Source organism: Hyperoodon ampullatus (assembly GCF_949752795.1).
Source record: "Hyperoodon ampullatus genome assembly, chromosome: 20".
Classification (NCBI taxonomy): Eukaryota; Metazoa; Chordata; class Mammalia; order Artiodactyla; family Ziphiidae; genus Hyperoodon; species Hyperoodon ampullatus.
This window is the reverse complement of record NC_136933.1, coordinates 15,299,695-15,322,108: the sequence shown is the minus strand read 5'-3', so window position 1 is coordinate 15,322,108 and position 22,414 is coordinate 15,299,695. Positions and strand designations below refer to the sequence as shown.

At 45.0% G+C, this 22,414-nt stretch overlaps 1 protein-coding gene across 1 annotated transcript in view; it reads right to left on the bottom strand.

Annotated features, from left to right (window-relative positions):
* LOC307068585 (low-density lipoprotein receptor-related protein 2-like) overlaps positions 1-16,977 on the bottom strand; it is a gene marked incomplete at both ends in the record, with an annotated part of 41,737 nt that extends 24,760 nt beyond the window's left edge. Inside the window, 14 exons of the mRNA XM_079726541.1 lie at positions 445-657; positions 1,319-1,630; positions 5,064-5,288; positions 6,640-6,765; positions 7,594-7,819; positions 8,651-8,819; positions 9,120-9,288; positions 10,014-10,217; positions 10,797-10,922; positions 12,431-12,550; positions 13,600-13,713; positions 14,619-14,858; positions 15,256-15,375; positions 16,794-16,977. Of these exons, the coding sequence (XP_079582667.1) occupies positions 445-657; positions 1,319-1,630; positions 5,064-5,288; positions 6,640-6,765; positions 7,594-7,819; positions 8,651-8,819; positions 9,120-9,288; positions 10,014-10,217; positions 10,797-10,922; positions 12,431-12,550; positions 13,600-13,713; positions 14,619-14,858; positions 15,256-15,375; positions 16,794-16,977 (2,548 nt within the window). The remainder of the gene's footprint in view (positions 1-444; positions 658-1,318; positions 1,631-5,063; positions 5,289-6,639; positions 6,766-7,593; positions 7,820-8,650; positions 8,820-9,119; positions 9,289-10,013; positions 10,218-10,796; positions 10,923-12,430; positions 12,551-13,599; positions 13,714-14,618; positions 14,859-15,255; positions 15,376-16,793) is intronic.
* Between the last annotated feature and the right edge of the window lie 5,437 nt (positions 16,978-22,414).

The window sequence follows — 22,414 nt, the reverse complement described above, 5'->3', positions numbered from 1 at the left end:
CAGAAGAGCTGCTTCTCCTGGTAACCAGGACCCAGAGCAGAGGGTCCTCGAGAGATGTCACTGCTATGAGAAAAGGGGTTCCTTGGTAAAAAAAAAAAAAAACAGCTTGGGAAACTGGTTTAGAGCAAGTTAAATGGATCTCTTTACTGCCAGACTAAGAGCTTTAATATGCTAAGGTGAAAGATGATTCCCAAAAGGGGCTACGGTGTGCACCGTGCTTGGGGTATTACTCGGGAACTGGTGTCATTTAGCAACTTTGAGAACCGTGTTAGATTCTCACTCCTCCAGGACAAGGACACATCAGGGAGAAGGCCTGCTGAACTGTGGGTTGGGACCACTGCCAATACGAACTAGAAGATACCCAGGATTTTCTCCTAGAAAAACACACTGAGGGGACCCGGGTAAAGTGGATCCCCAAGGATAACCTCCCAGGGGAAGACTCACCTGGCACCTCCAGGTTCTCTGCCAGGATGATCATCTTCTGTATGTAGGGCTCTTTCGACACTGAGAAGGGCTCTGGCATCCTCCTGTTCCACAGCATGAGAGCTGTTCTGTTCAGAGTCACCAGGTAGGGCTCGTGGGCCACGATCATCCCATCACTCCAGGTCTTGTTCAAAGTGTAGGTTCTATTTTTTCGGAGACTCAGACTTTGCAACCCTAAGGAAGAGTCAGGTTCTTATAAGCTGATACAGAACAAGTAACCTGTGACAGCAAGAAGGCAAGGCCACCATTGGATTGAAGGGTAAAAATAAGCACAGATTCTTCTATTGAGTTTTGTAGGTTTTAGTTTTATAATTAAAGATAACCCAAGGAAGCGTTTAAAGCTCCAGGAAAGTGAGGTCTGCTGCATGGAAACATCAGATGTGACTTGACCACCTTCCATGTACAGTCCTACAACCCCCGGTCATCAGCACACAGCTGCCAGGTCTCAAGGATGACTTCTGGGTGAAAAGACTATCACATTCTGCTACAAAGGTATAATTGGTACCTGCTGCAAGTTATAACTGGAGCACCTGTACTTCATTTGCAATGGAAGTTTGGTTCCATTACTTCTACTTACGGAAGTAGAAACAAATAGCTTTTTGAAGTGTTCAAAATTATGTTATTTCTGAAGTTTTCTATCTCTTCAATCATAAATCTAAACTTATAAATGAGAACAGAGGTTGAGGTCAGTGACTTGTGCCCAGGCTTTAACTATGAAAATCAGAGTTTGAGCCTATGTCTGACTAGTTCTAAAAATGGAATCATTATACTAAAAACAAGACCCTCACTCATCCCCTCAAGCTTCTTCCAACCTCACTCGTTGTGCAGTGCTTACCTAACCCTTTGGTGGTCCAGAGGATGCTAGACGAGCCAAGGTCTAAGGTCATGTGGGTGTCCGCCGTCCAGGTGCCTCTCCAGACTGCCCACCTGCTTTTGCCATCAAGGGTCATGCTTTGCAAGTGTTCCCCACTCTCCACCCAGTACAGCAGCCTCTTCGGCCAATCGAGAAGGAGATGCAGTATAATGCTGCCTGTTCTATACAGGGTATGGGTGTCCGGGCCAGCGATTCTAGTCCTCTGAATAGCACTTGTGTCACAGGGCAGCCAGTACAAGTTCCCAGTCGGAATGTCCACATTTGCTGAACAGACTGTGAGGACAAGTTGCTCCCATTAGAAAGGACACTCAAGTGCATTCACATACTGTCTTAAACTTTGGGTTAAGGATAGAAGGGAGACAACTGGGGGGATGCAAAGATCAGTCCCTACAAGCCTACACACCTTGTTCGCATGATGGTCCCATAATGCCTACTCTGGTTCCAGCGCCTTGTCTGTCCTATGAGCTCATCTGATCCTTGACAACCCCTGGCAAGGTAGACACGCACTGCATTTTATAAGTTAGTAGCTAAGTGAAAGATGGGCAAGTTCCTAAGAACACACTGGCTCCACTGGGTTCTGTTTCTCTCATCCTCGTTGGGCTCTGCCCTCTGCAGGAAACACATGGTCTCCTCTGGAGTCAGGTTCAACCATGGCCAGCCCAGCATGCCAGCATCACAGAATGTTCTTAGAATGATTCCACAAAGGTTCTTAAAAACATGCACTGTTTCCTAAAACAGAATTTGAGGCCCTCTCATCTTCGATTCAGAATTTCATCAGTATTTTCCAGCCTCAATTTTTTTTCTTTTCTTTTTTTTTTGAGATCTATGTAAATGTTTTTATTATTTATTTATTTATTTGTTTATTAAAAAAAATTTTTTTTTGTCTGCATTGGGTCTTTGTTGCTGCACGCAGGCTTTCTCCAGTTGTGGCAAGCGGGGGCTACTCCTCGTTGTGGTGTGCGGCTTCTCATTGCGGTGGTTTCTCTTGTTGTGGAGCACGGGCTCTAGGTGCGTGGGCTTCAGTAGTTGCGGCACATGGGCCCTAGAGCACGTGGGCTTCAGTAGTTGCAGCATGTGGGCTCGGTAGTTGTGGCGCATGGGCTTAGTTGCTCCACGGCATATGGGACCTTCCCAGACCAGGGATCGAACCCAGGTCCCCTGCATTGGTGGGCGGATTCTTAACCACTGCGCCACCAGGGAAGTCCTCAGTTTTCAATATGAGAGCAAGATTAACACATCCAGGAGAAAAAATCACAGATGTCAGTGCACTTTGATATAAGAATAAGCTGAAAGCTGCAGGCCCAGGAGTTGTAAGGAGGCTCTGAGATGTGCAAACAGGTCTTGATAGCAGAGGTCAAGCTGATTACTACCTAGAAAAGGCCTGCCTGGCTTTGTCAAGATTTCCAGCCAACTGTATAGGACAAGCACTCCTGTGTGTCTCCTTTACTATACGTCAATACTTGTGACACCAGATGCGTGTTTTTCCTCCCACACCAAGCAATTCTGCAACACAAGTGGGATGTCCTATGTAAGGAAAAAAAAACCATGCTGCCTGCTGCCATTCCAGTTCTGCAAGGATCAAGCCATCAGCCACCACAGTCGCCCACCAGCAGTGCTCCCCTAGAGGAATTCAGGATGGAGAAAAACAGGAAGCATTCTGTGCTTTGGATACTGGTCCCTAGGTAGTTAAGATGCATTATTTAAGGAAACATTTCGAACGACCCCAGATTCCTGCATCTTCCCGTGCACAGAAAAACACTAAAATCATTAACATGAGGTAGCTGTCCTTCATGATTAGTAGTAATCGTCGGATGCTTGACTACATGTTTTTCCAGCCAAAAAATTCATATGTGTCCTGGCTCCTCCCTTAGCTCTTTGGAACAGTTTCTCAGAGCTACTGAGAGGCTGTCTCCTGGGCTGCAGTCTTCAGTAAGACACTGAATAAACTGGACTCTTAGCTCTTAACATTGTGCATTTTTTTTCAAGTTGACACCTACAATTCAGTTCAATTCAGACACTGTCGACCTGGAGTTAGCATCTGGTCCCGCAGGCTAAGGGCTCAGTCCCACAGGACTGCCCCCATTCCAGACACCAGTCACAAGTCCCAGGTTGTCACTCTGACCCACTGGCTCTAAATCGGGGTTCCCACAACCCCCTCCTTGAGTTCAATAATTTGCTAGAATGACTCACAAAACTCAGGGAAACACGTTTACAGGTTTATTATATAAAGGATACAGATGAACAACCAGATGAAGAGACACATAGGGCAATGTCCAAAGGGTCCCAAGTGCAGGAACTTCCGTCCCTGTGGAGTTGGGGTTCAATACACACAGATGTATTGAAGCTCTCTGAACTCCATACTTCGGGGATTTTTATGGAGACCTCATCACGTAGGCATGATTGATTATTAAGTCCATTTTCAGCCCCTCTCCACTCTCTAGAGTAAGGACTGGGGCTGAAATTTCTTAGCTTCTCATCACGGCTTGGGCTTTCTGGTGACCAACCTCCTAGAGGCAATGATACGGTTTTAAAATTTTTTCTGGCCTTGAATCTGAGTAAGATAGAAGTGGACTTTAAATTCAATTTTGCATTGCATTGCAAAACCCACCAAGAGTTGTCTCATTAAAACAAAAGCTGTTCCTATCACCCAGGAAATTCTAACGGATTTAGGAACTCTGTGTCAGATGCTCCCATCACTTAGGAAATTACAAAGGTCTTAGAAGCTCTGTGCCTGTAACCAGGGACAGAGAGCAAAATCTATATTTTTTTCTATTATTTCAGGGTCACCTACTACAGAGACTCAGTATTCACCACAGAGCCAGCTTAAATGAAATTGTCAGTCTCTTACGAATCCTTGGTATAATTATAACATAGAAACCAATTATCAAAGATTAGCCAGTGGGGGTAGGTGGCATTTGAATTAAACAGGAGGAAATCCATGATCAGGGTTTCCTAGACAGCCATCAGACGTACTGCAAGATCACTGCCCATTTCAGTTTCTCTCAAAAGTTCTTTCAGTCAGGTACTGAAAGCTCCTATGTGCCAGGCTTTGCTCTTGCCCACAGGGCTCTGGGTAGAGTCTACTGCTCTGAAGGATGTCTCGGGAACATGGATTCCAACACAGCACTTCCTGTAGTAAAGCAGATCCTTGGCACTTAGTACCCATGGCACAGGCGTTCAGAAATCAGATTACTCACCCTGGAACTCAAGTCTCAGTTTTCTTTTATGAAATAGATATTTGCATTCATGCTGAGTACAGGGAGCTAAGGGTGGGGTATGCCATGTAGGACTGTGGGAGGGGAGAGAAAGTATATATTATCATATTAAGAAAATATCTTGCTAGTTCTCTCTGAAATCTGCATTGCAAATTGCTTCTAAATTAGTGTAAGAAAAATCTGCAATGCAAAGTTGAAGTATTTAAGGTCCGTTTCCATCCTATCCAGACTTAATGCCAGAAAAATAGAATTTTAAAAACCTAGGATTTTCCAAATCATGGAAGCCTTTTAAGAGTCTGCATCCCCTTCATAAGAACAAGGGTAAATCAGAGACACGTAATATTTAAATGAGTTAAAAACCACTCTTTGTTATTAAGGTTGATTCAGATCAGGGACAGGTAGGGTCTTCTGGTGTGGGGGGTTTGGCCCTACTTAAATTTAGAGCCAGAAAATAAAGGAAAAAATCCAAAATAATAGCCACCCCAACTTACCTGTATGCTCTGTCCAAATCTCTTGCTTTTCCCCTGAATAGCCAGTTGAGCAGAACAGATGTCCCTGGGTATTTGTCCAGTAGACGAGGTTTCTTTTCCAGTCAATATCCAGTAAATAGATGTTCCTTGGATGCTCTTGCACTAGGCTTCTCTCTATAGCAGTTCCCATAAAACCAACTTTCAACAAGTAGAGACGTTTGCCAGAGGAAAATACTAGTTTTAACTCTACCAAGGAAAAAGGAGAGATGTCCTGTTTGACCATTTGTCAGAGAAGCCCCATACTCCCCACTGGAGCAATGCCCCTCTCTCAAGCTGAGGTTCCCCTAGAAAGGGATCTTATAAAGTTTGCTTCTGAAGCAGGTATTCACCACAAATGCCCTGGCTTCCTTAGAGAAGGGAGTCATTTGGGCAAATGAAAGCATTGTTCAGCTTTCCCAAGGCACCAAGTCTTTTGAATTTCTGCTGAAAGGTTAACACAGAATCCTGAGGATTAGGGCTGCAGGGCTGCACCATTTAATTCAGTAATGTCATCAAATTCTTGCCTGTAGCACACAAGTTTCAATACGAAGAATTTTAAACTCTACTGCCGATGTAAAGAAAAGTTACCTGGGAATTTAACTGTATATATCATGTTAAAAACATTTTAAGCTAAGTCTTGAGTTTGGCACAATGGCTTATTACACCATAATCACGTTCCATGGCTACGCATTGTGAATTGCATTCTTCAAAGGTGGTTAGAACATCAACACATTCACAGCATTTACTCTTCTTAAAACCTCAATGTTCTATAGAAAAGCAGTCAAGACATTTGGACAGTGATATTCAACGGATTATGCAGGCTTTACTACTTCAAAAGATGGAACAGCAGCATGATGCAGACGCTCTGCCTACAAACATGAATCAGAATACACAACAGTCATAAGACTGTAGAGGGTTTCTTTCTTATACTAAGTCATTAATCTTTCATGTAAAACTGAGTGGTATAAGCTATTTTTTCTTCTTTTAAAACTAATAAAACCCAAATATCCATTGATGGATGAATGGATAAACAGACTGTAGTATCTACACACAATGGAATCCACCTTAAAAAGGAAATTCTGATACATATTACAACATGGATGAACTTTGAAGACATTATGCAAAGTGAAATAAGCCAGTCACAAAAGGACAAATATTGTACCATTTTACTTATATGAGGTCCCTAGAGCAGTCAAATTCATAGAGACAGGAAGTAGAACGGTGGTTGCCAGGGGCTGGGGGGAGAGGAGTTATTGTTTAATAGGAATAGCATTTCAGTTTGGGAAGACGAAAAAGCTCCGGTGATGGTCGCACAAAAATGTGAACATACTTAATGCCACTGAACACTACACTGAAAAACAGTTAAAATGGTACCTTTTGTCATGTATATTTTAGCACAATAAAAAACTAAGCAAGATCTTTTGATAACAAAACTCTCATTATCAAAGTAGGTTGTCAGGTCAAAAGCGATTGATCCAAAGACAGAAGCTACATTATTTCCAGACCTACCATGGAATGTGCCTTCTTAAGCCAAACCCATTTCGCCCAGCATACTTACCACTACATGTGCCCGAAGGTAAAAGAAACATCCCCTCTGGACAAACACACTTATAGCCCTTGGGATGGACGGGGGACAGGAGACATAAGTGGCTGCAAGAACCTGGAACGCATGCTGGGTATCTGTCTGTTTTAAGATAAAAACAGATACAATTAGGTTGGATACAATTTCAGATGTATTTATCCAAATGTATTTAGTTAATGTATTTATATACATTCAGATGTATTTAGTTCAAAACCTAAGACTCAAGGGGAGTTAAGGCATTTTTGCTTTAAGAGGATCCCAATATACTTGTTACCCTCTAGGTTAGGCAGGCTGACCTTGAACTCCTGGGGCCCCGTGTCTTTCAGACAGTGACAGTGACCTCTCTATATGAAGCCTGGGCCAAGAAAGCTTCAACCAACAGCATCTTCCCCCTTGGAGTTAAGACAAAATGACTGTCTAATTTGCTGATAGGAAGTAAACAGTGGTTCTAGGCTCTCCACTTTGGTTAGTTTCTTGGACCCACTGAAGAAGCATTATCTGAGTTGAAGCTGACATACAACTTCAGATTAACAAGCTTTTAACTCCTAGTCAATGAATATTTGACTTCCTCCTATAAACAGGATGTTGCGCTTGGTTCCATCTTCTGTTATCAGTTGACATGTCAGTGAGGAAGCTATTCTAGCCCTTCTGTGAACAGCGTATTCCCCGTTTTGTGTATCTCAGAAGTTTTGTGTATTAAAATTCTGGTTGCTACATTAGACAAGAGCCAGGTACATGCCTGGAATGAGTTTCCCAGCAGATATTTTCGTTCTGTTCATCTTACTCAGAAGTCCTGGATAGGTCTGGAATGATACCCAGAACGTTTCCCCCAAAATAGCAAGTTCCAACAGAGGGAGGGAGTAATTTAGGGGGTTTCCGTTCGGTATGCATTCTGGTTCATGAGCATTTTGAAAGCAAGCAATAACTTACTCTTAGGCTGCTGGGATTTGTGGAGCACCGAGAAGGCAGATATGGAAGCGTTTAGCAGCACCACTCTCTCCTTTGGGTTGTGGGGTGAAGCATGAAACAGCTGTAGTTTATTTGTCCAGAAGAAAGAGTTCTCAAATACAGCCAGTCCCACTGGATCTTCACCTTCCAAGAAGACCTTGGGGAAGGTGTGCCTCCCAGCTCCATCCACGTTCACCATCTCTATGGACTGAAGGGTGGGAGGGTCTCATGAGGGCAGGGCAGTGTTAGCAAGAGCGGCTGACCCCCTTAGCGCACCTCAGTTTCTTGGACACTGATTAAACACCTTTATCTGATATCATCTTGACAGAGATGAACTTACCTTGGGATCCACAGAGGCTAATGTCAAAGCCAATGGATTGGGCTGTTTCTTATATAAACTGGAGTCACGTATGTTGTACAAGTAGCTACTGTAACTCAGTGTCTGCATCCAGACAGTGTACCAAATCCTTCCACTACATTCCCCAGCCATCTTCTGAGGCAGGCATTCTCTCTTTTCAGAGAGGGCAGTGGGAGCTCAAAGAGGTACCCTAAGTAGCCAGAAACCACAGCTGGAAGAAACAGGCTTAAAACTACAACTTCCAAACCTATGTTTTCAGCCCCCATGTCCTACTGGTCTTTTAGTTTGATGGTTCCAAAGATGAGAAGGCATGAACTGTAATATGAAGACCTAGAAACGTGAGCACAAGACACTGAAGTACTTAAATAACTGCATGTTTTCAAGGAAGAGGTCTGCCATCGTAAAATGTTTTGTATCCCAGGTACCACACAGAACATGACCTAGACTACCAGGAAATTCCGGTGCTGAGTTTGACTGTAGAGCGTTTAAGAAAGTCACACTAAGTCTCCCAACCTACGTTGATACAGTCTGGTTCTGCTTGAAGATTCTGTGCTCTTCTCGGTTTTCATGGCCAGAGGTATTTTACTAAGACGATGCAAGACATAAGAGAACTCTGTACTTACCCACAGTCACACCGAGCCCCACTAAATGGGTTTACCTTTTCCTGACCCCTCGCAGTACCTCTTTATATGCACTGATCCAGTAGAGCCTGCCAGCCACGTGGTCTAGTGTCAGCCCCGAGGGTTCCTCCATGTTCACCACTGCCAGCACCTTCCTGTCAGAGCCATCCATCCCTGCCGTTTCAATAGTCCTCAGGCCTCTCCCTCCTCTATTTACCCAGTACAGGTACCTGAGAAAGGCAAAGGCACAAGTGTTAGAGAATCCCCTCAGGAGTGCGTATACGACTCTGACCAGCCAGGCTCGCCTGGTCTCTTGCACAGACCTCATATCATTGCACTGCTAAGAAAGCTGATCTCAGACTCAGTAGACTTTGAAAAGTTTGGCTCTATGGTATTCAACTTAAACTTCAAAATTAAGAATTTTTTGGAGCAAATGAGACCTAGGTTGAAAAGGTTGACGTGCTCTCGTCAATTTAAATATCTAAGATAACCAATGATTTTGGATATATTCCAAAAGGAGCCCTACTTACTTCTTTGCAGGAAACACTATTAGCTGCTCTGGCACAAGATCCTTTTCCAGGATTTTGACGTAGCCTCTGCCATCACTTAAACCAGCACAGATGACCCTGGCAAAGCTGCTAGCCCAATACAACTGTCCCGTGAACCAGTCCAAAGAGATACTGTTGATTGCTTTAAGTTCTGGGGATACAGGAGACAGTATTATGTTTCTCTATTCCTCTATATCCACCTTACCTTGAAAAAAGAGACTCAGACAAAATTTTTCTACATCTTCTGATTTCAAGCCATACAATAAGGCAACACAAGGAATGAATGAGAGCCACAGCTGTGTGAGGTATTTCCAATATACAGTGGGCAGTAAGGAAACAGTAAGACCTCAGTAGAAGCATAACCAAGAAATCCAAGAGAATGTGACCTCAGTTTGGGACAATATTCATTATAGAAGTCTCCGGGGAACTGTTAATGAATGCTACCTCTTAACTGCTACCAGAGGATTTCTGTGTGCCCAGGACTATGCTAAGCACTTCTTCCCCTGCACTGTCCAACATAATCCTCACACTAACCCAAGGAGACAAGTGCTATTACCTTCATCTTATATATGGTGGCTCAAAGGAGTTAACAGCTTGCGCAGGGTCACACACCTAGTTATGGGGCTGAGACTAACCTTGGCCAGAGCCCACACCCCCATACTTCCAGTACTGCCTGATAGCAATCTCATCTCACGTTACGCTCCACAAAGCTCCTGTAGAACCAAACTACACAGACTTATCTCAAATCAAGATTTTATGTACTCTCATGATTCATGACAAGTGAGTCACAGAAGATGTCCAGATGAACACATATGCTTCTTACATTATGTTCAAGTAGCTTGAAGAAGCTAGGGCTCTTAATATTAAGAAAGATACCTGGATAGAGAGGAACAGAGTTCGGCTTCCCAGGAACAAACATATTTAAGACTTCATCCACCCAGAAGTACATACTTCTCTCCAGATCATATGCAACAGAAGTAGGCCTTGATTTTATAGGTACCAGAGTCTCATAGATGCCTGTTCTTCGATCCAGTACACCAAGTTCTCTATCTGCTGCGATAAGAATTTTAATAGCATCACCTGCAATAGAAGTAGAAGGAGTGACATGTGACTATGAAACTTTCTTTCACACCATTCTCCTTAACTAAAGATGTTGGCTCATGGCCCATGCCAAAACCTACTTATCCCTGAAGTCTGGACTAAGGTGGATCTAGAGGAGACCTGGCTGGCCACGTGAAGCCTCAATTCCTCCTCTGAACTCCAGCACATTGAAATGAACCTTTGGAACTTTTCTGCCTGATTTCAGATTAAGCCCTTCTCCCCTAGACAGAGGTCCTCTGCATGCCTTGTATACAGCAGCCAAATTAAGTGTCCCATTGTGAAAGCAGCACAGGACAAGTTAAGATTCATCAATTGGGTCTCTGGAGCACCTAGCTGTAGATCCTGCAGAGAAACTAAACCATTTTAAAGACACATAATAGGAACTGACACTCAAAATTGATCAACTAATGTTATAATATTGGTAGCAGCTTCCTTCTGGAAAGAGTAGAATCACCTCTAATACCAGACCCTGAAGTGCATCGTCTATATCACTCGTACCTATAAATGCTGCTAAGAATAGAGCAGGAGCTAGGCTTTGCTTCTGGTATTGAAACTCACCTGTAACTCGACAGTCGGTGCCATTGTGGAGCTGGTAACCTCGAATGCACCCACAGGAGTAAGACCCTGGTGTGTTATGACACAGCTGGCCACAGGGGCTGTACGCCATGGAGCACTCATCCACGTCTGATGACAGACAGTCGGAAATCAGAGAAGAACAAGCAACAATCTCAAGTGTTTTTGTTCTTTGGGGCCACTTTTCAGATGCTCATGGAATATGTATTAAGTGGAGATCACTCTGGTGCTGGGACAGAGAGTCCCTGCCTCCATAGAATTCCCACAAATGTGAATATATTTCAGCAGAACCGTCAATACAGGGACCCTAGATGTGTGGCTGCTACAGAATACTTATTTCTGTTACCCTAGCAGCATTCTTGGGGACAAGCCCCTTGTCAAGCCAGCCAGAGCCTAATTCAGAATGAGTGACAAGGATGTGGAGAAATCAGAACCCGTGTGCATGGTTAGTGGGAATGTCAAGTGGCACAGCTGCTGCAGAAAACAGTGTGATGGTTTCTCAAAAAGTTATACATAGAATTTACCACGTGACATAGCAGTTCCACTTCTGGTATATACCCAAGAGTACTGAAAGCAGGGACTGAAACACACTCACACACCAGTGCTCACAGCAGCATTGTCCACAATAGCCAAAGGGTGGAAACGACCCAAGTGTGCATCAACGTATGCATGGATAAACAAAATACGATTACAGTCATCCCTCGGTATCCACGGGATTGGTTACAGGACACCCTGTGGATACCAAAATCCATGGATGCTCAAGTCCCTTATATAAAATGGTGTGGTATTGGCATATAACCTATGCAATCCTCCCATATACTTTATTTTTTTATTATTTTTTTTTTTTGCGTTACGCGGGCTTCTCACTGCTGTGGCCTCTCCCATTGCGGAGCACAGGCTCCTGGATGCGCAGGCCCAGCGGCCATGGCGCACGGACCCAGCCGCTCCGCGGCATGTGGGATCTTCCCAGACCGGGGCACGAACCCGCGTCCCCTGCATCGGCAGGCGGACTCTCAACCACTGCGCCACCAGGGAAGCCCCCTCCCATATACTTTAAATCATCTTAGATTACCTAGAATCCCTAATACAATGTAAATACAATAGTTGCTAGCATGCAGCAAATTCAAGTTTTGCTTTTTGGAACTTTCTAGAATCCCTCACACACACCCCAGTATCTTCAATCTGCAGTTGGTTGACTCTGCCAATGTGGAACCTGCATATACAAAGAGCAAACTGTATACATACAAGGAATATTATTTGGCCTTAAAAAAGGAAGGAAATTCTGATATATGCTACAACACGAATGCACCTTAAAGACAGGCCAAGTGAAGTTAGCCAGACACAGAATGACAAACACTGTATGACTCATATGCAGTACTAGGACAGGTAAATTCATAGGCAGAAAGTTGATAAAGTTCACCAGGGAGGGGGGACAGAGTTATTGCTTAACGAGTACAGAGTTTTTGTTTGGGATGATGAAAAAGTTCTGGAAACGGATAGTGTGATGGTTGCACAACACTGTGAATGTACATCAAATTGCACACGTAAAAATGATTAAAATGGTACATTTTACGTTACTACAATAAAAAGTTGTAAAGATGAGCCTAATGAATTCTGACCTCCACAGCTCCAACCATCCGGCTGTAATCGCCATCCGGTTCCACATGAACACTGGACACCCCAGGCTGTGTCCCTGCACTGCCCCTCACAGCCCCCGTTGGCCAGAGAGCAGTTTTTCCCTGGTAGAGACAGGACAGTGGTCACTACAGTTGAACATGGTAAAGAGCAAACGTTTTATAAACCACACTGTGTCACAACCCTCCACACTTGTGTAAGGAGTACATGGCTGGTTAAAGATAACTTTTGACCCTGCCCTCTTACCTAGGAAACTGGAGGCTTTGGGGGAAGACCAGAGAAGAGGGCAAGTTAGGAATCCCGGAGCAGGGGAAAGGAGACTGGTCTGGACCATTTCAAGTGTCTGTGTATTGTTCACCCGTGGAGGCACCAGCGACCTCTTTTCTATTTTCTCTAGAATTTATGGACAGCTAGTACTCTTAGCTCAGGAAGTGATATACTAATTTACTAATCCCAATGAATTATCTATACAGGACTAGAAACCTGTATTTTGTGTCCCACTGTTTATGCTTTGAATATCTCTTATTGTGTCCCCTTCATGAAAAGCTTCTTTCGCGGCCTTTAACAGTACTAAAGAGCTTTCATCATAATGTCTAAGACTATATGTGGGGGGAAATAAGAGATGACAAAAGGACTGGGGACAGACACCCACTCTCCCTCTGCCCCAGCTGGAACCGACAGTGATTTTCATAGTGAGAACCACAAGGGTTTAAAAGTCAGAGCTGCCTGCTCAGAGGCCTCCTCCTCACCACGAAAGTCTTCCTCAGTCCTTCTTTGGTTAAATCCTTAGAGAATCTACCTTTTTGTCTTGAACAAATGATTTGCTTCTTTGTGGCAAAGTCTGTGTTCCTTATTACAGAATTTTAGGAGCCATGGAGTTTGAGGGCTTTAGCTAGTCTATTTCCATAAAGCTACACCATGAGAATGGCCCTCAAGTTTTACAGCTCAGGTAATATTTGCTCACATTCAGGAGACCAAAGCCAAGGGCTGGAACTTGCAAAATATAAGGGATCCATCACTGAAGGATAATTGCTTCTGGAGGAGTTTGAGCCCAAGTGTTGTTTCAGAGAGTAGACCCCCATGTTAACTAAGGCCCTGAGTTATTGCATTTATTCTCCCTCTCACATGTTGAGCCAAGCAATTGATTTCTTACCACATGTAGTGGGTTCATCGGTACCATCTGTACAGTCCACGTCCCCATCACACATCAGGGATTCTAGGATGCATTTCCCCTCATCACATCCAACCATGCCTTCTGGACAGGAAGCTGTGTGGGAAGCATTCCTTTTCATTAATGCTTGGGGTGGTGGTAAAAATAGACAACTCTTATAGTGGGTCAGGAAGGTAGCAATATTTCCATAACCCAAGGGAAGTCTAGGTAGGAAAGGAAGTTATCTTTTTAAGCAGAGTAATCAGGAACTGGGACTTAAGACTTGATGGCAACTATGTTAAGGCATCAGGGCACTAGACTGAAATCGTATTAAAATTGAACTGAACTAGTATTAAATAGTTCTAATTTAAGAACTATTTTAGAACTATTAATAGTTCTAATTTAATTTAAATTTAAATTAAATTTAATCTAATTTAAATAGTTCATATTTAAGTCAGATAACACTAGCCCTAATAGAAGTATTCTCTTAAGAAACCAGGTTATAAATTATTATTAAAATGTTAGAATCTGAACACATTTGATATTGCAAATTTAACTCTGAGAAGAAAGAGTGAATGGAATTGTGGTTCACCAAAAAGTTGGAGGTTCAACTACATTGTGTACTGAGGGTAAAAAAAGGAATGTAGCATTCACCAAGTTTTGGCGGGGGGGCTTTCTTTTTTAGTGAGGAATGTTCCCCTTCCATATTCACTACAGAAGGATGTAGGCATCTGTTAGGAGACTTCCTTCGGATACTGGTGCTCAGGTGTTCTGTGCGTTGGCCAGACTTGAATAGTGGAAACATTCTAGGCAATGCTTAGAGTGTCCATTGCAGAGTTACTATTTAAGCACTGCTTTATGTTTCCATGGATAAGACAGTCTTGGTTATTGCTAGGAAACATCCCGTGTTTAGATACAGGATGGCAGTCTCAGTCATAGGGATTAAAACACGACTTGCAGAAAGCAGCCCACATAGTCCAACCCTCCCTTTAACAAAAGGTGGGGCGAGGGGCTAGACTCACCACAGCCCTCCTCGTCTGACGAGTCCCCACACTGGTCGATGCCATCACACCGCCAGCGGTCCAGGACACACACCTCGTTCCTGCACTGCCACTGCCCAGCCAGGCACCGGTGCCGGGGGCAGTGCACCTCCCCGGACCCACCTCCACAGTCCTCATCTACATCACAGGGTTCCCAGGCATCACGGCACGGAGGATCTCCTGGACACTGGATTTTTGGGTCTGGACATGCCGTCCTTCTCTCTAAAAGGCAGGAGTTGGCTTGGTGAGGTAGAACCCCTGTACCACAGCCTTGTTAATTTAGGGATTTGTGGTTTGCTCATGAATTTAATCCATAGAAAACCAAGAGCAGAAAGGATGGGAGCCATCGGAGAGGTGGCCACAACTTTGTATTCTGAAGTTTCACCCCAAATAGGTTTTGTTTAAGTCAATAAAGCTAATAATCATTTTCTTAATTTTAAGTACTTTTGGAAAATGGAGAAGTGAGTGAAAACAGTTACCCATAATACCAGAGACAATTTACCGTCTGGGTTTAGCGTGTATGCATAAGGCTATTTAGTGATGGGCTTGTTTCACTGTTGATGTTAATCAATGCAGCTAATAAACAGTGTCACTGAAAGTAAAAATAAGTTGTACGTACCACAGTTAACCTCATCAGAGCCATCTAAGCAGTCACTGACACCATCACAAAGCCAGCGAATGGAAATACATCTCCCATCATCACACTGCCAGGCCTGTGGGTGTCCGTGACATACTTCCTCTGCGGGCAGTGGCGGTGTCCAAGAAGAGGCAGAAAGGAAGAGGTGTTTGTCAGGGCACTAGCAGCTTTTAAATTTGGATTTCATATTAAGTACTTTCATTAGCAAAAGAATAATTAATTCCTGATTTGCCGCTGGAGTCAACCCTAAACGTGCCCGTCCTTTTCACATTACTTCTGACAATATCACTCAGTACCCCTACCTTAGGGACAATCACCTAGCATATCTATAAACATCTCCTCCCATTATTCTAGAACACCGTTGTCCAGTAAAACCCTCTGTGACAATGGAAGCCTTTTACATCTCTGCTGTCCAGAATGGCAGCCACCAGTCACACGTGGCTATTGAGCACTTGAAATGTGGCTAGTATGATACACAAACTAAATTTTTAAATTGTATTCATTTAAATAAGTTTAAATCCTCACATGTGGCTAGTGGCCCCAGTGTTAGTCCAGTTTTATGAGTTCACTTCTCTGAATTCCTTTGGTGTTTGAGATGATTAAGATCTATGGCAACCTGCGAACTGGGGTTTGGGGTTTAGTAAGACGTGCAAGTATTTCCACTTAAGTCTGCCTACGGGCTGAAGCTAGTAAACTTGGGGAGCTGGGCTGAAATGTATGGGGGTCCAAGCACAAGGCATTTCTGCAAGTCTGAAATTTTACTGTAACCTGTAATAGTACACATTTTGATATCCACGGTTTCATGTTAAAGTAGTTACAGTAAGTGACCATCCCAGGAGTGTGCGTGAGGGGTAGCACTCACTAACTGCTTATGGGGGTTTTCCTCTTTTAATGAGGAAAGTTCCCTTCCACATTCACTGCACAGGGAGGCAAGGCACCTGGTGAGAGGCTTTCCTCACATACAGGTGCTCTGGCCTCCCTTCTGGGGTTTTGAGCTCTCTTAGCACAGAGAATTACTTGAACTTTATTTCAGGAAGATATTTACCAAATGGCTGATTTCTGTTGGTTTTATAGTTCTTGTCCCCAGTTTGAAAGCTGTTTTTTCAGTCGTATAAAATCTCTAAGCACATGAGTTGAACTAGTTTATTGTATATAAAAGTAATTGTGTGCACTGGGGGCTGCAGGGATTTCCTATAAAGGAATCCTTGTATTATTCCAGTTTGAGTAACACTGTCATAGATTTTTAGGTCTGAGTTTAAGATGAGGAGCCAGACCTTTGCTGGATTTTTCCATCCCAACTCGCCCTCCACACTCGTTTGGACAACAGTGCTGCCAACAATTAAAGAAACATGCCTGGCCTTCCCCACTGAAAGCCTGCAACAACGCAGAACACCCAACATTTCCGAACATCCCCTAAGAGGGTGAAAACCATAAGAACTGTCAACCAGGCACATAGCAATAAGGGCCAGGTGTGGGTGAGTGCATGATACACAACAGGACACAGCGGTGAGACCACTTACCACAATGCTCGTCCGCCCCATCCGGGCACTCCTGCTCTCCGTTGCAGAGCCAGGCCACAGGAATGCATCTCCCACCACATGCAGCTTGCCTTGTCATCTGACACTGTATTTCATCTGCGATGAAGGACCAAGAAGCAAAGCCATCACAGTTCCTGGATTCCTTGGGTCCAGGAGACCTTTTCATGTAAGCTGCAGTCACCGTTCTCTTTGGAAGACCTTCCTTCAACTATTATCTAGGAGAACGCTAGGGGGTTCAGTACCCTGAAAACCCATGCAGGTTTGCCATGACGATCCCTGGGGACCATTCTTTCTGATGCTGTGGAGCTGTTGCTGGAAAGCTGTCATTCGCCTACTCGTTGTCTTGTTAGAATGGCTCACTTACACTTGTGCTTAAAAAGATACAACTATTCTTCTAGGCCTGATTCAGTCTTAGAGACTCAGAACATGAAGCGTTGCAAGTTTAGAGGTCTAGGCTCAAAGCATTTGACTTTAGTTTCCTTTTAGACATGGGTCGATACAGCTTCAAATGAAGTTACGGTTTGGGGTCCTGTATACCATCTTTATAAGAATACCTCTAATAGCCTGGTTACAAATATTTAAGTTTTCAGTTATTTGCAGGACACTGATTTATATTATCAATTTTATTCAAATCATGAACTTGTGTTTCTCAACCCTGATTGATTAATGGTCAAAAATAAGCCTGTTACGGGCTTCCCTGGTGGCGCAGTGGTTGAGAGTCCGCCTGCCGATGCAGGGGACACGGGTTCATGCCCCGGTCCGGGAAGATCCCACATGTCGCGGAGCGGCTGGGCCCGTGAGCCATGGCCGCTGAGCCTGTGCATCCGGAGCCTGTGTTCCGCAACGGGAGAGGCCACAACAGTGAGAGGCCCGCGTACCACAAAAAAAAAAAAAAAAAAAAAGCCTGTTATGGATGTGGTGCTCAGAGAAGGCCTGGTTGTACTTTTAGTACTATTTTGCCCTAAATTTCAAAGAGAAAAAGCCAATCCTTGGTTCCAAGAAAACATCAGCCACATGTCCCATTTGGCAGAAGTCTCTGTAAGACACAGTGAAGACCCTACCCCAGGGACAATGTAGGCACATGGGATGGAAAGTCGTGTGCAAAGCTATGTGATGGGACTTGACAATGGAAGGCCACCACGTAGACTACACCTTCTTTGGTGAGGAACCAGACCTCAGTCTTACTTGCATCCCTCTAAGATAGTGCTTTTAGCATAGTTACTCAATGTTTGATTTTAAAAGTCTGGCTTATAATTTGCATTATAAATGAAAGACTCAGGAGGCACTGGTTATTAATGAACAGCTAACAACTTTGCCAGCTACTCACATACCATCCGGGCAATCCCACTTGACTTGACCAAAACCATTCAATTGAGAGCAGGTGAGGTCAGCAACCCCTAAGATGGGACCCCAGGCTCAGTCGTCAGGCTACTTACTAGGCTCGAGTTTTGGTTAGACCACGTACTAACAACATCACCTCAGGAGAGTTACTGCCTCCCTCTGGACCTCAGTTTTTCTTGTCTGTAAAGTGAGGCTAGTAAATAAGTGGTTCTAAGAGGAAAATGCAAGGATTAAAAGAGTACAAAGTCACTGGGCACAATACCCACCAAATAAATGCTCCCAAAGTGTTAGCTCTTTTGCTACCTCTTCTAGCAGATCCTTCCAGAAGGGTCCCAGTTAGGGCTGCAGTCAACCCTCAGAGACTCACACTGCTAGGCGAGTCCCACCTGGAACACTATTTGCCCTGGTGATTCTCAGTCTGGAGACCCAGTGTGCACATGGATTCTGAACACCATCTGTAGATGGGTCTCAAACATTACTTTTCAAATTTAGGTACATACTTGCTGTGAATAAACTAAAAATGTATTTATTAATCTATTTACATATTAAGTTCATGGTAGCTTTCTCAGAGTCTGTCAATATACAAAGTACAATGATCATGGGCTGTTCTACAACAGACATCACAAAGATGTCTTCATACCAGAAGGCCTGGGCGAACACTGCTTAGTGAAAAAGGCAAGAAACTTTAAATCCTGTTTCCGGAGTGGAGCAAACAGACCACCCAGGACAAGGAATTCCTGCCACAGAGACGCCTCACCAGGTTAGGCAAAAACCCTGAGGGTCAGAATCCCTCCTGGAGGGCAAACAGCTCAGAGACTAAGTGACATCTCCTCCAAACCAGTTAACAGTACCTTGACCAACAAAGTGTCTGCATAAGTTAAAAAATGAGTTAAAATCTGCCTCCATCCATGAGGGCCAATTGGGAGCACCTGTCAGGAGAGATGGGCAATCCTGCAGGCCAGGTCGTTTGACAAACACTGGGCACCTCCTGCACCTGCCCAGGTCACCAGCCACCAACCCTATGGGAACTCAGGGTGTCTTAGTCACCCTGGGACCCCAACTCAGCTCTCCTCTGACTTGGGGTCCGCCTACACTTGAGTGGTATTAACAAGCGCCGCTGGAAGTTGCTTGCTAACCGCACCTGGGCCCAAGCTCCGTTTCCCCCGGGGCTGTTTCTGGAGGGAAGCACCTGTTCCCAAGGTCCCGGGCCTCCAAGAGGCTAAATTTGCTGCCTGGTTAAACCTGGGGGGCGGGCCCATCAGAGACCAGGGCTAGAAAGCCAATCCCACTCCCTTGGATGTTGGGGAAAGGAGGAACCTAGAAGGGAGCGTGCGCCCTGCACTCAGGTACGGAACGAGCTTCCTTTCTCACCGGCCTGAGGGCCAGAGAGGAAAAGACATCCAATCCATCCGCTGAGCCCACCCACCAGGCAGGCTTGTTAAGGAGTAAAGGGCTGAGAAGCAGGGGGCCCCTCCGGACAGTCTAGCCTCTCCCTCCAAGACAAAAGGTCACCGCAGGACGGGGGACAAGCCGCGCACACCCAGCGAGGGCGCCCCAAGCTCTCCTCCGCCCCCGCCCGGCAGCCGGGCAGCCCCGCGCCCCGCAGCCTGCAGAGCGGGATGAGGTCCCTCCCGGGGCGCCCCACCCGCGGGCCCCACTCACCGGTCGCGGAGCCCCCGAGGCTACCCAGCGCGGCCAGCACGGGCGGCAGGAGCCGAAGGAGCGACCAGAGTCCCATGGCCGCGAGGAGACAGCGCGGGAACCGGGGCGTGAGGCGCGCTGCGCGAGGACGCCACGGGCAGGCGGAGCGCACGGGCCGCCCGGGCGGCTTTAACTCGCGCTCCCGCCGCGCACGGGGAACGCCGGCGCCGGTGGGCGGGTTGCGCGGGGAGTTGGCCTCTCCAGATCCCAGAGAAGAGCTGCCGGGAAGGAGCGGGGCTGTAGACGGAGCTGGGGTGCCTCGCATGCCTCTCCTCCGGGGGTGCTCAGCGGCCATGAGTGCCTGGGGCCTGGGACCTGGCGCCCCTCCTGCAGTGGGACAGCAGACGCTCAGCTGATTGAAAGCCCTTGCCACACTTAAGGTAGGGACGGTCGACAATACTTAAAGCTTCTCAAACTTGTTTTTTAAATTGAAGCATAGTTGATTTACAATGTTGATTTCTGCTGTACAGCAAAGTGATTCAGTTATATATACATTTTAATATCCTTTTCAATTATGGTTTATCAGAGGATATTGAATATAGTTCTGTGTGCTCTACAGTAGGACTTCGTTGCTATCCATTACACGTAATGGTTTGCATCTGCTAACCCCAAACTCCCACTCCATCCCTCCCGTACCCCTCTCCACCTTGGCAATCACAAGTCTCTTCTCTATGTGGGACTGTTTCTGTTTCCTAGATAAGTTCATTTGTGTGATATTTTAGATTCCACATGTAAGTGATATCATATGGTATTTGTCTTTCTGACTTATTTCATTTAGTGTGATAAACTCTAGTCACATCCACAGTGCTGCAAATGTTACTGAACCAAACTTGGGTCTGCTTGCTGGGAGCAGTGAAGCCAATTTACTGTTTACTGACACCTGGTTGTGGTGAAGGACCGCAGAGCCGTTTGTTGCAGGGCCAAGCAAGGAGTCCAGGGCGGCTAGCGCTTAAAAGACCCAAACTCCCTGAAGGCTTTCAGGGAACGGTTTTAAAGACAGGATGAGGGAGGGGCGTTGTGGGGTGTGTGATCAGCTCCTGGACATTCTTCTGATTGCTTGGTGGTGAGGTAATCAGGATTAACATCATCAACCTGGTTCCAACTGGTCTGGGGTTTAAGTGCTTGTGGGCAGCGTACAGTTAACTTCTCCCACCTGGCGGGGGTTTCAGTAGCTGCAAAACAACTTAAAGGATGTGGCTCAGAATAGGATCTATAGCCCTTGAGGAGGAACTTGACTTTGTTTAATGGCTAAACTATTATTATTTTGTCTTGCTTGACTGTTTTCCTTTCTCTCTGCATTTTCTCACTTCTCTGATTAAATACACTCTTTGACTAACGTTTTTCTACAGACAAAAGGCAGGACATGGGGTGGGGGGTTGTTCTGGGAAGGCCCCATAGGGTCCTGTTGGGTTACACAAATGGCATTATTCTGGTTTTTTATGGCTGAGTAGTATTCCACTGTATGTATGTACCTCATCTTCTTTATCCATTCATCTGTCAATGGACATTTAGGTTGCTTCCATGTCTTGGCTATTGTGCATAGTGCTGCTATGAACATAGTAGGGGTGCATGTATCTTTTTTTGTTTTGTTTTGTTTTGTTTTTTTTGTGGTACGCGGGCCTCTCACTCTTGTGGCCTCTCCCGTTGCGGAGCACAGGCTCCGGACGCGCAGGCTCAGCAGCCATGGCTCACGGGCCCAGCCGCTCCGCGGCATGTGGGATCTTCCCGGACCAGGGCACGAACCCGTGTCCCCTGCATTGGCAGGCGGACTCTCAACCACTGCGCCACCAGGGAAGCCCGCATGTATCTTTTTGAATTGTAGTTTTATCAGGATATATGCTCAGGAGTGGGATTGCTGGATCATATGGCAACTCTATTTTAGTTTTTTGAGGAACCTCCATACTGTTTTCCATAGTGGCTGCACCAACTTACGTTCCCACCGACAGTGTAGGAGGGTAACCTTTTCTCCACACTGCATTTGTTATTTGTGAACTTTTTAATGATGGCCATCCTGACCGGTGTGAGGTGATACCTCATTGTAGTTTTGATTTGCATTTCTCTAATAATTAGTGATGTTGAGCATCTTTTCATGTGCCTGTTGGCCATCTGTTTGTCTTCTTTGGAGAAATATCTATTTAGTTCTTCTCCCCATTTTTCAATTACACTGTTTGGTTTTTGTTGTTTTTGTTGAGTTGTATAATCTGTTTGTATATTTTGGATATTAAGCCCTTGTTGGTCCCATTGTTTGCACGTATTTTCTCACAGTTGGTATGTTGTCTTTTCATTTTGTTTATGGTTTCCTTTGCTATGCAAAAGCTTGTAAGTTTGATTAGGTTCCAATGTTTATCTTTGCTTTTATTTTTATTGCCTTGGGAGACTGACCTAATAAAATTTATGTCAATTTACGTCGGAGAATGTTTTGCCTATGTTCTCTCCTAGGAGTTTTATGGTGTCATGTCTTATGTTTAAGTCTTTAAGGCATTTTGAGTTTCTTTTTGTGCATGGCACGAGGGTGTGTTCTCACTTCATTGATTTATGTGTGGCTGTCCAACTTTCCCAAC